Source organism: Ammospiza nelsoni, chromosome 6, assembly GCF_027579445.1.
Source record: "Ammospiza nelsoni isolate bAmmNel1 chromosome 6, bAmmNel1.pri, whole genome shotgun sequence".
In the NCBI taxonomy this organism is placed as follows: Eukaryota; Metazoa; Chordata; class Aves; order Passeriformes; family Passerellidae; genus Ammospiza; species Ammospiza nelsoni.
In genome coordinates, this window is record NC_080638.1 from 57,428,552 (window position 1) to 57,444,431 (window position 15,880).

Here is a 15,880-nt window from a genome sequence, read left to right on the forward strand (position 1 = left end):
GCGCAGCGCGGAGCGGCGGCGCCCCCGCCCGGGCCGCCCGGGAACGGCGCTGCGCGCTCGGGGCCGCCCCCTCCGCCCCGCCGCGGTGCCCCCGCGCTGCCCCGCGTCCCTCCGCGCCTGTCCCGCTGCGGCCGGAGCGGGGACACCGGGCGGTGCGGGGACACCGATCGCAGGGCACCGCGGGACTCGCTCCCGGCGGGCGCCCGACACTGCGCACGTAGGCGCGGGGGGCGATGACGGGCGGGCGGGGGGCGGCCCTTTCCCCGCCGCGCCCCTGCGCTCGCCATTGGCGCGGGCGGCCGTGACGCGCGGTGCAGTCGCTGCCTCTTAGTGCGGGAGGCGGAGGCAGGGCCCGGCAGAGCCGCGCCGAGCTCGGCCGCGTAGCGCTGCATCCCACCGCCAAGGGAGCGCCCAGGGCAGCGCCGCATCCCTCCCGCCCGCCGCGGAGGAGCCGGGGCGCCCCGCGGGCAGCAGCGTCCCTGGCGCGGGCGGGAGGAGCGCGGAGGAGCAGCAGCAGCGACGGCGGCGGCGGCCGCCGCGGGGACCGGAGCAAAGTTGGTGCGAGCGGCGGCGGGGCCGCCCGGGAGCGGGACTGCAGGGAGCCGCCGCCTCGGCTCGGCCCGGCCGCCGCGGATGTGCCCCCGGCGGGCCGGGAAGGACGGAGCGGAGTACTGGCAGCGGGGATCGGGCGGCTGGCTGCGCTTCACCCTCGCCGGGCTGCTGCACTCGGAGGATTTGTGGATTGACTCTCGCTCCTGACCCACCGCCTCTGCCGGATTCCTGGGGTTTTGTTGCTGGATTTTGGATTTTTTTTTGGTTTTTCCTTTTTTTATTTTTCTTTTTTTTTTTTTTTTTTTTTTTTTTAATTTTTCTCTCCCCGTTCCTTGGGGAAGGAACTGCCTGCCGGCCCCGCTCGGGCTCCCCGCTGCAGTCGTGGCAGTGCCGTGGAGGCTGGGACCCCCCCACAAGCCAAGGTGAGCGCTGGCACTGATCCGACACAGCATCACCCCTTTCCCCCCGGAAAGGTGCGTCGGGCCGGTAACCAAAGAACGGGCACACACTCCAAAAAAAACCAAAGGCCACCCTGCATCTAGAAGCGTACAAAATATCCTGATAGTGGGACTCGCATTTGGGATCTGTTAGTTTTCTTGCTCATGCCACTGCCCCCTGGTTGCCTCAATGGCAGGATCATGAAGTGTTTGACTTTTTTTCTTCTGCTTCCAGAGACCTTAAAGAAGTCCAAAAAGAGTGTGAGGTCAAACGGCAAGGTGCCAGGATGCTATGAGATAGTGCCCCTGTCCCTGAAGAAGAAGATGGCTGCAGAACTTTACCCTGCCAGCACCAACACTAACATTGCAAACAGCAACGCCGCCGCCGCCACCGCTGCCAACAGCAAGAAGAACGCCCTGCAGCTCCAGCAGAGCGCCCAGCCGCCCCCGCCGCCCCAGCTCCAAAACCTCAACAACAACAACTTGGAGAGCGCCAACTGGCAATCCTTCCATCCCACGCTGCGGGAGAGGTAAGGGCCAGGCCCGCCGGACCCTCCCCGGGCGGGCGGGAGAGAGAGCGAGAGGCGCCCGCCCGCCCTGTGCACCTGCGGCCCGGCCCGGCCAGAGCGCAGGGCTGGGCTGGAGCCGCGGGGCCGCCGGCGGGAGGCTGGGGCGCCGGGCGAGCGCAGCCCGCGGCTAACGCGGCTTCTCCCCCTCCCCTGCTTGCAGGAACGCGCTGATGTTCAATAACGAACTCATGGCTGACGTTCACTTCATCGTGGGCCCGCCAGGGGCATCCAAGAAAGTTCCTGCCCATAAGGTTTGTGCAGATAATTTTTGGCTTTTTAATGCTGCTGCGCAGGTCGCCTTTTCCCCCTGCCTTACAACTAGGTTCCACTTTTTTTGTTTCTTAATTATAGCTCTTGTCTAATCCCAGAAGTAATTCGCATAATACACTGCAATCAAAGGGAGCAGTCTAAGGCAGTGTTCTGCTTCCACTGCAGCTTGTAACTTTCGCTAAATGTAGCTTTTAGGAAAGCCAGCACGCTCAGCTGTTCCTGATCCATGTTACTGAGGCTTCTCTCTCTTTATTTTCCAGTATGTTTTGGCAGTTGGTAGCTCTGTCTTCTATGCTATGTTTTATGGCGATCTCGCAGAGGTCAAATCTGAAATCCATATACCAGATGTGGAACCTGCAGCCTTTCTAATCCTATTAAAGTAAGTGGCCACTACAAGTCTGCTAATTACATGGACAGAATCAAAGTAGCTTATAAAATATACATCTCCTAATTGACATTGTGCAATATGCACTTATTGCTGTTTACTTAATGTGCTGACAAATATTGAATGTCAGATTCACTGCCAGCAAAGACGAATATAGATTATTTTCATGGCCTACTTTTTTTTTTTCCCTGAGAAACTAATTTTTTTTTTTTTTTCCACCCCTCCGTCTAGATACATGTATAGCGATGAAATAGACCTGGAAGCTGACACAGTTCTGGCTACACTCTATGCTGCCAAGAAGTACATCGTGCCGGCCCTAGCGAAGGCTTGCGTCAATTTTTTGGAGACCAGCTTAGAGGCGAAGAACGCTTGTGTCCTGCTGTCTCAGAGCAGGCTCTTCGAGGAGCCAGAGCTGACACAGCGCTGCTGGGAAGTGATTGATGCTCAGGCAGAAATGGCACTGAAGTCAGAGGGCTTCTGTGAGATAGATCAACAAACACTAGAGATCATTGTAACCCGGGAAGCACTCAACACCAAGGAAGTGGTAGTTTTCGAGGCTGTTCTCAACTGGGCAGAGGCCGAATGCAAAAGGCAAGGGCTGCCAGTGACGCCTCGCAACAAGAGGAATGTATTAGGGAAAGCTTTGTACTTGGTGCGGATTCCAACCATGACTTTGGAAGAGTTTGCCAACGGAGCTGCCCAGTCCGACATCCTCACCCTTGAGGAGACTCACAACATATTCCTATGGTACACAGCAGCAAATAAACCCAAACTAGAGTTCCCCCTGACGAAAAGGAAAGGACTCGTGCCTCAGCGCTGCCACCGGTTTCAGTCGTCTGCGTATCGCAGCAATCAGTGGCGGTACCGAGGCCGCTGTGACAGTATTCAGTTTGCCGTAGACAAACGGATATTTATAGCGGGACTGGGATTGTATGGGTCAAGCTGTGGCAAAGCTGAGTACAGCGTCAAAATCGAACTGAAGCGCTTAGGCGTTGTCCTTGCTCAGAACCTGACAAAGTTTACCTCCGACGGCTCCAGCAACACCTTCTCGGTGTGGTTTGAACACCCCGTGCAGGTCGAGCAAGACACGTTTTACAATGTAAGTGCTATTCTGGATGGGAACGAACTCAGTTACTTTGGACAAGAGGGAATGACTGAAGTGCAGTGCGGGAAAGTGACGTTCCAGTTCCAGTGCTCCTCGGACAGCACCAATGGGACCGGAGTACAAGGAGGACAGATACCTGAGCTCATTTTCTATGCATGATGCATTTCACCTTGATTGTATTCCAGTGCTGCAATGATGCACATCAAGGGATTTTTTGGTTTTACTACGAACTCTGCAGCAGTATGGAATGTTATGCTACTTACCTATCTGCTACATCAGGCTATACAAATAAGTGAAGGAATGCTCTTGAATTTAATCTTATTTTATTTATTCATAAGCTATTTGACTTAATTATTAAGACTGCAACATGCAGAAAAATGTTAAATTTTGCACGTACTGTGCATTTATTTTGTATATAGATAACTAACTTGCAGACTGCAGCTGACTCAAACAGAATGTTCTAAACTAGAGCAGTTTACGAATCTGTGAAATATAAAACATTTTTACTTGCCCTAAATCCTGTGTACTTGATCTTTGCTGACCTTATGGCTCGTGTGTGTTAATTCATGTACAGCTAACAGGGGTGATGACACTGTAGTCTGGTCCCTGTGTGCATCCACACCCAGCAAATAGGAAGGTTCCCTCTCTTGGTAACTGCAACTATCCATCAGCAGCCTTTATTTTCCCTTCATGAGAAAAGGAGCTGACATTTGAGGAAGCTCAGGGTTTTTTTGTGTGTTGCCCAAGCTGAAGATAGACAAACCATCAGTATAATCAAAGCTGATCAAAATCCTCCTGTGGTTATAGTTGAAAATTCCTAATGCCCCTTCACATGCAGCATCTCTGTTATCCTCCAGCCTGCCCACCAAACAGCAACACTGCCACTTGCACCTGTCAAACTATACCCCCCCTTGAATAGCCAGAGTCAAGACACACAGATGAAGTTAATTAATTCAGTGACAGGCCTGCATCAGATTTAGCCCAGGGCTATGTTACTGGCAGACACTATCTGAATTTACATCCCATCTTTATACAGCACAGCAGGCATTAGAAAAATACTTGCAACATGGTGTTTATGTTCACTTAAGATTACTAATTAGAAATAAGCCACCTTAAAAAAAAAAAAAAAAAAAAGCTGTTGGATCTTTCCTCCTGCTCTTTTTTGGAAAACACAGTCTCAGGCATTATCAGCAATCATTCTAGGCTAGTACTTTGCTCAGAAAGTGGTAAGTTTTTTCTCAAAGGTCTCATGATGATAGCTGAGCCAATTAGAAATATTTACTGTATTTTGTAAGTCTTAGGATGGGCTTGGAAGAGAACAGCAGTCTAAACCAGTATTTTTTCCATGTATAACAAGTACCTCTACATCTAACGAGTTTGCCTTTTCCCAAGCTGCATTAATTTTCACCTTGAAACTAAGCTGCGATGCAAATCCTGCCTGTTTTCTCTCTCTAAAAAAGGGACCAAAAAAAGTAATGAAAAGTAAGAAGGGAAGTGGATTACTGAGAAGAAGACCTCTGCAGCAGATCTGAGCTGTGTGGTGCTCTGTGTGTGAGCTGCTGCTCCCCTTGCTGCAGAGGCAGCAGCCCTGTGCCAGCCCAGAACAGCTCCAGGGCTGTGCCTGTGTTGTCCTTCTGCAACACAGCCATCTGATTCTCTTGGTACTGATGAAAGAGAGTGGGAGTGAGAGTGGGTAAAGATGCAGGCAGATAATTCCTACACAGAGGTGGGTAACAGTCACAAGACCTCACTATAAATGCACTCTTTTAACTGGAATTGGCACAAATTCCCTTGGCTTCAACACACAACCTAGAGAATGGCTTCTATACCCTTTTGACAGGTTAAACCCCACCTTCCTATCACAGTTACAATTTCAGTGTTGGCTTGTTAGAAGTTATTCACATGTTTGGAAAAAGCTGCTCGTATTTCAAGCACTGAACAGCTCAGCTACAGGTGATGGACAGATAGTAAAATTGGCAAATACTTATCAAATGTTGCATCTGTGGAATTGAAGCGTGACAGGCCTGCAGGAGCTTGCTGACACACACTAATTTGTTACACGTCAGTCCATTGTCTTAGTATAGCCCAAATTACTCTTGGAAAAAGCAACAAAACTATTTGCAAAAGAAAACAGCATCTAATTCCAAAAAAGCTCTTCCAAAGAGGAGAACAGACTCTTATAGTCAGCAATGCTCCTCAGCCTGGATTGATTCCAGCTTCACTGTAAAGTTTCTACTTGAGTATTAACATACAACACTGTGTATATATACATACATACATATTTCTTTTCAAGTAACCATAGAAATGAAAGACTCAAATAGTCAAAAGTCAAATCATTGAAAAAAATACCTATGGCTGGAGCATTTATGCAGAGTTCTCTGGCCAACACAAGGAAGGTTTTTCCCAGCACATAGACATTCACCTATTAAAAGACAAAAAAAGCATTATGTAGATCATAAACCACAAATGTTTTTAATAGAACATTTATATGGAAAGGAGAAAACCTCAACTTTCAAAATCTTAACCTGCTTAAAAAAATTCAAGTTATACAAGCAATATTCATATGTACAGGATAATACTCAGAGCCTGTCAAAATCTGCACAAATTAGCATTGTAAATCAAAGCACAAGTTTATATTAAAAAAATTATCAAAAGTTGTTCATCATGCTCCTCAGTGGGCTCAGTGCTGCTCTGTAGTACACTTTTTCAGTTGTACATTACATCATAAAGCATTAAGTAGACTTAAATGTAATATCAGTATATATAAAGTGTCATTTATCTTGCACTATTACAAAACCTGAGCAAATACAAGTCAGTACAAATTTCAGTTCTGCATGATCATCTCTAGTGGCATAATTAAGTATTGCACAAGCACACACCAAACTTTTCACCAAATCAAGGAGTGGTGCTGCATGCCCCAAGGGTTATTTGTCATATCTTGCTGTTTGGACATTGCCTCAGATCGCATTAAAAACATTAAGAACAAAACAAAAAACAACACAAAAAAATAATCAGAAAAGTTCTAAACCACAGCAAACCTGCTCAGGCACCAGGGACAGAGCTCTGCTCCCATCCCCTCCTTCACTGCTGCACGCAGGAGGATGTAAATTGAGGGTAGGAGTTACTCTTCATACTCTGATTTGGAATTTATAGCACAGACAGCCATATTTGTATTTTACAAGTCTGAGGAAGTTTTCGTTCTCTATCTTAAGATGTGTTTTTGTGGTCAGCAAGAAAGGCAGGATGCACTCCAGTTCCCAATCAGCCTCAAACATTCCCACGGAGCTCCATGAACACCTTGCTTCCCCCAAGGCATATGTAAAGGTCAAGGTTAGTATAAAAACTCCATCCTCCTACACTCCAAGCAAGTAGGTTTTGGTTTGTTTTGATCAATGGAATATACTCTGTTGCTTTTATGGAACAAAACTGCCCCTCTCTTTCCTATGCCTGGATAGTGAAGTGTTTACTTAGCAGCCAATTACACAACTGAGTGATGATTATGGCACAAGCCTATGGAATTAGAAAACTATTGCTCTTTCCATTTCATCAAAGAGCTTTTCCAACATTAGGTTAAAAGCAGGCTTTCCTCCCATGTGTACAGATGGTTCTACCAACCTAACTAAAATATATCTATCTCAACAACAACCAAACCCCCAAACAACTGATATTTTCACCTAGCCCTTCAAAATGTTTACGTGAAAATGTTCTTAATGTGTGTTTTTCTCAAATATATTTTAAAAATCAGAAATTAGAACTTCAAAGATATCCTCAGAATGATCACATATCCTGAAAGTGACTGTGCAATCAATTATACATGAGATTATGGTAATTCATTCCATATTTAGTGAGAAATGAGTGTATGAGAAATGCTGTGTCTGACCAATGGCTGGACTGGCCTACAAGATGCAAAAATATAGCTTTAAGTTTCACTGCTCTTGTTCTTCCTGAAATAGCAGACAACATTCAAGCACTATTCTAGGGGAAGGAAAAGAGCAAAATATACCCTCTGAATCAGAAGTCTATTTTCTAGGAAATAAGTTACCAAATTTTATGCAGAAAAAAAATACACACCTACAGAATCTGACAATTGATATGGAGCCTGAGTGTGTGTGACTTTCCACGAGCCACTAAAACAGAACAGATATCACTAAAGCAAAATGTCTGCAGCATTTCAGCTGGCTTTAGATTCACTGCAAGCTCAAAAAGGGTTGTTTTGACCTTTTGTCTAAAAAATATTAACATAAAGAATGAGTGTTTGGCTGTAATTTCAGCCTTCTAAGCTGGCAGACCAAGTTACTATAAATCCTGAACCTCATCACTTAGATCCTGTTCTGCAAGGACAATTTCACTGCACAAATCAATAAAGTTACTTCAGTGGAGCCAAGTACGTATGATGTTTCCATTAGAGGCCTCACAAACTCTACTAGTTCTCTCATATTAGTCTAGAGGAAAAAAAAACAACATAAAACTCTAATCCAAACAAGTATTTTTTCCTTCTAGCCTTTTTCCTTGTCACTTGATGTTTGTCACCATCAAACCACGTCACTCTCTAAGAAACTCCTCCCAAGCAAACTTTCCATAAACCCAATAATAAAGAGCAAATAAATATGAAGAGACATAAAGAAGCATGTATTTTTTCTTCTAGTGAAGTTCTAACAATCAAAGAGATTTCCAAATTAAATCTAAAGCAAAGACAAATGAATAATAAATGTGCTCAATTACTATTTATCCTTCTTTCTTTGGACTAACTAAAAGTCTCCTGATCTATGGTTTATTTGAGAAGTAATGCACTTAAAGCTAACCTGCTTTTCCACTTCACCCACATCATCAGTGTTTCATGACTGACTTCAAGGTGCAGGCAACGTATTTGCACAAAATAATAAATTAAAATAGAAACGGTAAATGAGGGATTTTATTTCTTTTGCTTACAAGCCCATTTCTTTGTAGTTTCTGGTTACTACCTATTTAGAAAGAAAGCAAAATATACAGTACAGTCCATGTTCTGTATTGTATTCCTCATGAAGCTGACATATTTTTAATGCCAGGGTCACAAAAAGAATCAGGAATATTTAATTGCTTCCAGTTTTTCTGGCAAATCAATAGGAAAAATGACTTCAGGCCCCCTCAAACAATATGCTTCTCAACTTTGAAAGTTAACAGATACTCACAGGCTCTGAGGCACTTCTCATAAATGAAAAATTAAAGATGGCATAAAGTTCACTCAGAAATCTGTAATGCCACTGAACTCCTGAAACATGATATTTAAGATCTCCTGGGTTTAGTGGAAGGTGGCCCTTTCACTAAAATTTTATTCCTCTATCACTGATTTCAGCTATTACTCACATGCACACACAGATCCCGTGACAGAGGAGATACGATATAAAATAGGCATTTAGAGAGATCTTTCTTTACTCTCATCATTTGGTTTTTCTGCACTCCATTAAGCTTAGAAAATTAGGAGAATTAATTTAGAGGCCTACTTTAATTTCTAGTTCTTTCTTCATTAAGAACTTCTTATAAAAATTCATATACTCCAATCCATCAAAAGCTTAACGTTCCAAATTTAGAATCATATGACATTTGCATTTATAAAACCTAATTTTATATGAGTTCTTAGAATGGTGAATAAACAAAAATGCCCTTCTGAAAGGATGTCTCTGGCTTAAACTTGAATTGGTGCAGCTTTAAAGCTTACCACATCAACTTCAGCCTCTTTTCCCCTTAATTTAAAAGGATCATACTGAAAAACAGTATTTCTCCACTCTCCCCAATCAAAACTGTTGAAGTGAGACAATTGCTCTATATACTTTCATAAGACTTGTGCTCTTTTTTTGCAGATTTTCACCACATATTAAAATTTCCTAAATTTGCTGCAATCACTAGGTTTAAGCATCAACACCTAATGCAAAAGAGGGGTGTCAACCTCTGCTAGAGGGGAGATTTTAAAATATCTGCATACCCTGATAGTTTTTACCATATTCTCTTATATTCAACTCATAGTTAATAGAGTAAGTTTACAAGCATGTGGACCCATCACAATTTTTTTTTAATTAAAAAAAAGGCAAAACAAAAAAACAAGTAGCTTCTTTAGCAGGAAGACATTTTTCAGACAAAGTATGTGCTCACTGCAAAAACCTCTTTTTACAGGAGACATTAAGATTCTCTAAGATGTTGTCCTTTACCAATAGTTAATTTCTGTTCTCATTATCAAACACATTATGTTAATTAAAAGGGGCATTTAGTGAAGGAATGGCTTCCAATTATTCAGTTACATCTTCACAACAAGATCCTTCTACTTGTTATGCTCTTTGCCCTTCACAGTATTTTTTGGAGACAGTCTTTTCATTTCACATCTGTCAGTCATCAGACACTGATTTCAAAGGGACACTTCCAGAGAGACTCTTATCCTTTCATCATTTCCTCTTGCTTTCACATCATGCCTGATCTGTTCACAAATACCAATATACTTCCACTTTCAGAAATAAAAACACACACCTCATTTCCAGTAACACAGGAATTCATCAGTCTAACACCTTCCAGAATTTTAAACTCTCCTGGGGAAGCAGAGACTCTCCCATTCATACAGTTACCAGGTTACCAGGTCACGTTAACTTCTGGAGAGTAGCAAAAAAATAAAGCTGCTACCATTGAATGGAAGTTTCTGTTGGACTGTAAGTTATAAAACAATAACCCTTCTACAAGCAATTTCCAAAAAGGCTTTTCAAGACCATAGTGTGGCATTCTGGCAGAGTACAACAAATGGTGACAGTGGTTAAGATATTCCTCTGGAAAGACAAAGACTGGGCAGTTGGAACACGATGAGAATTCACACTGTGAAACATCCATGGCTGCTTGCCTAAATAATTAAGCAAGCATGAAAAGCAAATGAGTTTTTAAGGAGAGTGTCTGTTGCTGGGGAAAGAGGCACCTGTGGTTATTTGATTCATTATTAACATTTCTAGTGTAGGAATGCCTGAAGGTCCCAAACAGGTTGTTTAAATTAACTCAATCAACAGCAATTTGCATAGGGGCAATAAAGGCAAATACAGTCAACATATTAATAACTTTAAATGAACAAAGGGTATCAAAAACTGAAGCAAAGCAGTGCAGTCTTTAAAAGAATACTCTATTTTACCTTTCTCCATGCAATAAACTGAAACATCTAATTTTTTTGATCCATACTCTATTTAGAGAAGTCAACAGGTAACACACAAAAATACAAACAAGTACCAAACTCAGCTTGTCATTCAAAAGAGACACAAATCAAAATTAAGCAGCTTTTCTCTCATATTGGGCTTTAAAGCACTGGCTTCAGTAGGGGGATTCCAAAGGAAACTCCTTCTGCTAATCACATCCATGGCAGTCCTGGAGCTCCTCCTCCAATACCACAGCAGTACAATAAGCCATTATGAAACCATCTATGCAAGAAAGTCAAAGAGCAATAATTTGCAATAATCATAGAGGAGTCAAGGAGCTCAGTGCTGCCTTTACATTAAATAAATGAAAACAAGTGTTCAAAAGCAATTCACAATAAAAATCCTCCTAGACAAGCAAGTACCAGACAAACTGCAGATGAAGAAATAGGGGTGAGAGTTGTGTTCTGAAGTGGAAGAGAGACCAAGCAAGTACTAGTCACTGATTTTCATTTCTTGCAAGGGCATCCTCTTCCCTTACCTAGAACCACAGTGTGGTTCAGGTGGGAATGGATCTCATCAAGTCTCCAGCCCAACCTCCTGCTCCAAGCAGGCTCAGCCACAAGAACAGACCAGGTTGCTTAGACCAGGTTGCTCTGGATCTTGAGAGCCTTGATGGATAAAAACTTCAAAACTGCTATAAATGACCTGTTTCCACACTTGGCTGTCCTCACAGTGAAAAACCTTTTCTTCGTATCAAGTAGAGACATCCCATTTTAATTAATGACATCCATTGCTGGTGATTTTCCTGCACACTCCTTTAAAGAGTGTGGCTCTTCAGATGTCTGAGATCTCTTCAGTGAACACCAGCCTTGTTTAACAGCAGGACACACCACAAGGCATGCTAAAAATTATATTCTACCAGGCTGAAACTGGGGATCAGAGCACTGCCAAACCCTTCCCAAAAGTCTTTTACGACCCCATTGCAAAGACCATGACACTGGAGATGACAAGAGACTAAAAAAACCCCAGCCATTTCTGAGGATGTGAAAGGCAGCCTTTGATCACACTGAGATGAAACTTCAGCCAAACAGTTCTCCAGGTGCAAGGAATGGGATGCTTGGAAAGATGGGAGAAAACCTAAACTGTTCAGAACTTGGCCAAGGCTAGACAGGCTCTGCAGCTCTCCTAAACAAGCCAGGCCTGTTGCTTAGATTGGACTAACAAAAAAGCAAACAAAAGGCCTGATTGCAGACCTCTCTAAGGACTATATTTGCAAGTAAAATTTGCAGGATCTGAAAATATAAGCTAGTACTTTCCCTGTCCTTCCAACTCAATCAACAAGCAGCACGACTGCTCGGCACAAGGAAGGCGCCTGATTTGCAGCAGTGCTCTGGACATTTTCAGATCATTTCAGATCCTGCTTTGAAGTCCAAATGGATCAGAGGCATTCTGGATCCAACAACACTTTCAACAGGAGATTTCCAAGATGTAAGATGTATTTTACATGAAGATAAAACACCAAGGAAATTGCCTTTCCAATTAAAAAAAAAAAAAAAAAAAAAGGAAAAAAAAGACTTTTTGTCTTTTCCCAAGATGGCAGCAATTTTGAAGCTCCAAAAATTCTTATGAAAATGCAGCAGTTCCCCAGTGGAACAAGATAAACTCCCACATCTCAGTCATCAGCATAAGAGGAAAACTGATATGACTTTTTAAACAGACTGCCATTAACAGTAAAAATTAGTCTCCTCTATTGCTAAGTTTTAGCAGCACGATACTATCCTAAAAGCACATTACACTGTAGGGGACAGCTTTTTATTTTTTTTTTTATATTTTTAAGTCCCAAAGCAATTCAAGAAAGACAGGATTTCCTCTACCACTTTTTTCCTAAAGAGCAGCAAGAGAGAAAGAATTTAGGATGTGTCATTAAACAAATACTGAGTCAGAGGTAACAGCAGATTCAGGACTTGGTTAAATGGTGGACATGGTGGTGGTTGATGGCTGGACCTGGTGATCTTGGAGGTCTTTTGATTCTATGATTCTATGATTATTTCATATGCACTGAAGCCTATTTCAGGGTGCTCAGTAATTCAGTCAGTGGCCTCCATGGAGACAATCTGTAAGGATGTTTCATGTGGTGACTTTCTTACAAAATTCCTGCAGCCAGATGACAGAGCCCTGCAGGTCCCTCACCTCCCACTGCAACTGAGCTGCATCAGGAACATTCTGAAGAAAAATCTCAGCATTCACTATTAGTTTCTTAGAAACTATTAGTTTCTAAGCAAGAGTTGGTGCAGCTCAGCAGTAGTTCATTTTTTTAGACTTCAGATGTGATTTTTTTCGTGATATAAAATCAACACCTTTCTCATCTCACCAAGAAAAACAGTCACCTGGACCACTATGACAAATTTTGTACAGATGACTATGAACAAATTAAATACTTTGGAAAGTAATTTGCTGCCACCACTACTACTGCTGCTCTCAACTCTTCTTCCTTAAGAACATTTATATCCCAACTTCAGGATAGGAGAGTAGTCCTTGAAATAAAGAGGCGCTTCAAAGTAAAATAGTATCATCTAATGAACTATTTTTAACTAATTAATTCTTCTTTAGGTTTTGTGAGCAAAGACTTTTTTTATCTAAAGCAGAATGTACTGAATGTACTGAAATTTACTGCCTGGGCCACAAATGTTTTGCTACCAAGGTGGCTTGCGTGGTTTTTTTTGTTGGGGTTTTTTTTTTGGCTCAGTTTGTAGTTGTGGTTTTCTGTGTGGTTTGTGGTTTTGTTTGTGGGGTTTGTTTGTTTGATTTTTTTTTTTTAAACAGACTTGTGGAGGAGGGAAAAACCATCAAGCTAGAACCTGAAAAACACATTTATGTATTCTTAAACAGGACTTTCTGGATAGGTAGAGTTCACAATAATATTCAACATTCCTGTTTGCTCAGATTCACCTTAAAGAAGCCATAAAGTAGAGCTCATCAGAAGACACTTACATGCAAATCAAGATACTGAAATCTTGGATTTTTCTCTTTCAGGGGTTGATTATTTCCCTACTGCTCACATATTTCTGTCTCTCTCATCTCCTCAGTTACCTCTCTTTAACCTTTTGGTCCCCCATAAGTCCCATCTCAGAATATTTTCTGGCTGGAATGCACAGAGGGGAAAAGACAAATCAATCTTTCTTGTCTGTTTCTGCTGACAATACATTTTTCTTTTTCTTCTTACAGATACAATACCTCTTCTTCTAGTTCACATTGTGACTGTTCTTCATATTACTGTGATCATTCTATTTCAAAACCATCACCATGAAAAATTACCTTTGTTTAGAAGGAAAACAAACCTTCCATTCTACACATGTACTGTTTGGTCATGAGCAATCAAAATAATTCAATCAGAGTTTAGAAAAAGAGAAGAAAGTTACTAAATTTCAGAATTAAAGATGCATTTGATTATTGCAATTCCAGCAGATTGCTTCAAGCAATAAATAGTCTTCAGAGGGATGCCATTTACCAAGACAGCTGGGAGGACAAAAATAGATGCAAGTAACCTACTCGCATTGTATGTAAAACAGTTGTAACAGAGAGAATGAGGGTAGGACAACATATGCCAGCAGAGCTCTCTATTTCTATTTCCATTTCTATTTCCACAGACAGAGCAAGTTCGTATTTCTCTCAAAATACATTTTATAAAACACAGTTCTGAAGTGCACAAATACATTTATGCAGCATTACCTACCAAAAAGGTTATTTCTGTCGTCAACAACTGTTGTTTTAAAAATATGCAGCATCTGACCCTGTGCCACTGCAGTGACTCGGAATCCTGATGAAAGGATCATACCAACTCCTTCTATATTGTTTGCAGCATTAAAAGCAAAAAATTTTTCTGACATTTAATATTACTGGAAAATTACTCAGATTTCCAAACCCAGTGATTTTCCACTCAGATTTTTTAGAGAAAAACTGAAACATCTTAAACTTTAACAATTAAAAAAAAATCAAAATAAAAAAGGGTACAATACCTGAAGAAGGTCGCTGAGGTCAAGTAACATGTCTGTGAAAGAAGTCAAGGAACATACATGCTTCTTTAATGTATTTTTAAATTTCATTTCATTAGCAAGCCAAAGTAAGGGAAGAAATAAACCCAGGTTAACTGTTAAAGAAACCAAATATGGGTTAGGTCAATTCACCACTTATGCTAACAGCCAACATCCAGTTAATTGTTCAGCTGCCCAAAACACCCTGCGAGCACCTGCTGAATTTACTGCGGAAGTTGACAGTAACAGAATGATCACAGTGGTGAGATTTCTCAAAGAGCAAGCCAACAATGTGTGTGACCTACAACACTCACCACATCCTGCAGCCCAAGGAAGAGCCAGGGGTAAGGGGGTCCTCTGCTGTGCTCAGACCCCACCCCAGTGCTGGGATCCCAGCACAGGAAGGACATTCAACTGCTAGACAGAGTTCAGGGGAGGCCACCAAGATGATCAGAGGGATGGAGCAGCTCTGCTATGAGGAAAGGCTGAGATAATTGGGATTATCCAACCTGGAAAACAGAAGGCTTCAGGATGACCCAACTGCTGCCTTCTGATACCTGAAGGGAGCCTGAACAAAGATGGAGAAGAGCTTGTAGTGACAAAGGGGAATGGCTTCAAACTGAGAGTAGGGTTAGACTGGATATTGGGAAGGAATTTGTGAGTGTGAGGGTGCTGAGGCCCTGGCACAGGTTACCAGAGAAGCTGTGGATGCTCCATCCCTAGATGTGTTCAAGGCCAGGCTGGATGGGGCTTGGAGCAACCTGGACTAGTGGAAGGTGTCTGCATGAGGCAAGGGGTGGAACTAGATTACCTTTAATTCCAACTCAGGCCATTCTATTATTCTATGATAACTAAAAACAGTAATAGCATCAAGATAGAACACCCTTATTACACTTTAGAATATAAAGTATCATCAGTCTCCTATGCCAGCTTAGGAGCCCAGAAACACAGATGGAAGAGCAAACCAAGAAAACTGAAATAAATTTCTTTTGCTCTCTTCTATGAGGTCAAAGTGCTGTGAAGGGAAAGCTGCTTTGGCTGCTCCTTTCTCCAGCCAAGCAAATCCAGTGTTACCTTTCAGTTTTCACTCCCTTCATGATATCCTGTGCTGCTGCAAAATATGAGGTCACCATCTGCTCATTATGGGCACACTTGGAACACATAATAGTTAAAAACAAGCCAAGCCATTACAAGTTTCCATCAGATTTAACTGAAAGCAAGCACACTTATGGCTGCATTGTCTAAACATTGTCCAAAACAGAGGAGGAAAAAATAAAAGAAAGCACCACAAGGCCCAAGGTGCAAAGGTAGCCCTTTTGCTGCTGTTAATGAGCACAGGCCGGATATCCTATCAGCTACTCAGGTGTGGCTCACATGTTGTAAAAGGGTTTTATC

General features: G+C 42.5%; 2 protein-coding genes across 3 annotated transcripts in view; one reads left to right on the forward strand and one right to left on the reverse strand.

Annotated features, from left to right (window-relative positions):
* BRF1 (BRF1 RNA polymerase III transcription initiation factor subunit) overlaps window positions 1-15,880 on the reverse strand; it is a 173,219-nt gene that overhangs the window by 89,711 nt on the left and 67,628 nt on the right. The window contains exons 4-5 of the mRNA XM_059474805.1: window positions 14,471-14,502; window positions 5,668-5,740 (exon numbers count right to left, since the gene is read on the reverse strand). Coding sequence (XP_059330788.1) covers window positions 5,668-5,740; window positions 14,471-14,502 — 105 coding nt within the window. The remainder of the gene's footprint in view (window positions 1-5,667; window positions 5,741-14,470; window positions 14,503-15,880) is intronic.
* Window positions 813-3,835, forward strand: BTBD6 (BTB domain containing 6). Of its 2 annotated transcripts, XM_059475073.1 has the most exons (5): window positions 813-974; window positions 1,225-1,519; window positions 1,719-1,809; window positions 2,089-2,207; window positions 2,445-3,835. In XM_059475073.1, the coding sequence occupies exons 2-5, from the start codon at window positions 1,314-1,316 to the stop codon at window positions 3,475-3,477; spliced, it is 1,449 nt and encodes a 482-aa protein (XP_059331056.1). In that variant the 5' UTR covers window positions 813-974; window positions 1,225-1,313; the 3' UTR covers window positions 3,478-3,835. The 2 variants fall into 2 exon arrangements, with proteins under 2 accessions (XP_059331056.1, XP_059331055.1); XM_059475072.1 differs by lacking the exon at window positions 813-974 and having other exon boundaries at window positions 1,144-1,519.

Excerpts from the sequence above, each read along its gene's own strand:
- BTBD6 (XM_059475072.1), top strand. The coding sequence starts at position 1,155 with ATGCCACTGCCCCCTGGTTGCCTCAATGGCAGGATCATGAAGTGTTTG. Across the intron at positions 1,520-1,718 it reads CATCCCACGCTGCGGGAGAG|GAACGCGCTGATGTTCAATA; the intron begins GTAAGGGCCAGG and ends CCCTGCTTGCAG. Across the intron at positions 1,810-2,088 it reads AGAAAGTTCCTGCCCATAAG|TATGTTTTGGCAGTTGGTAG; the intron begins GTTTGTGCAGAT and ends TTTATTTTCCAG.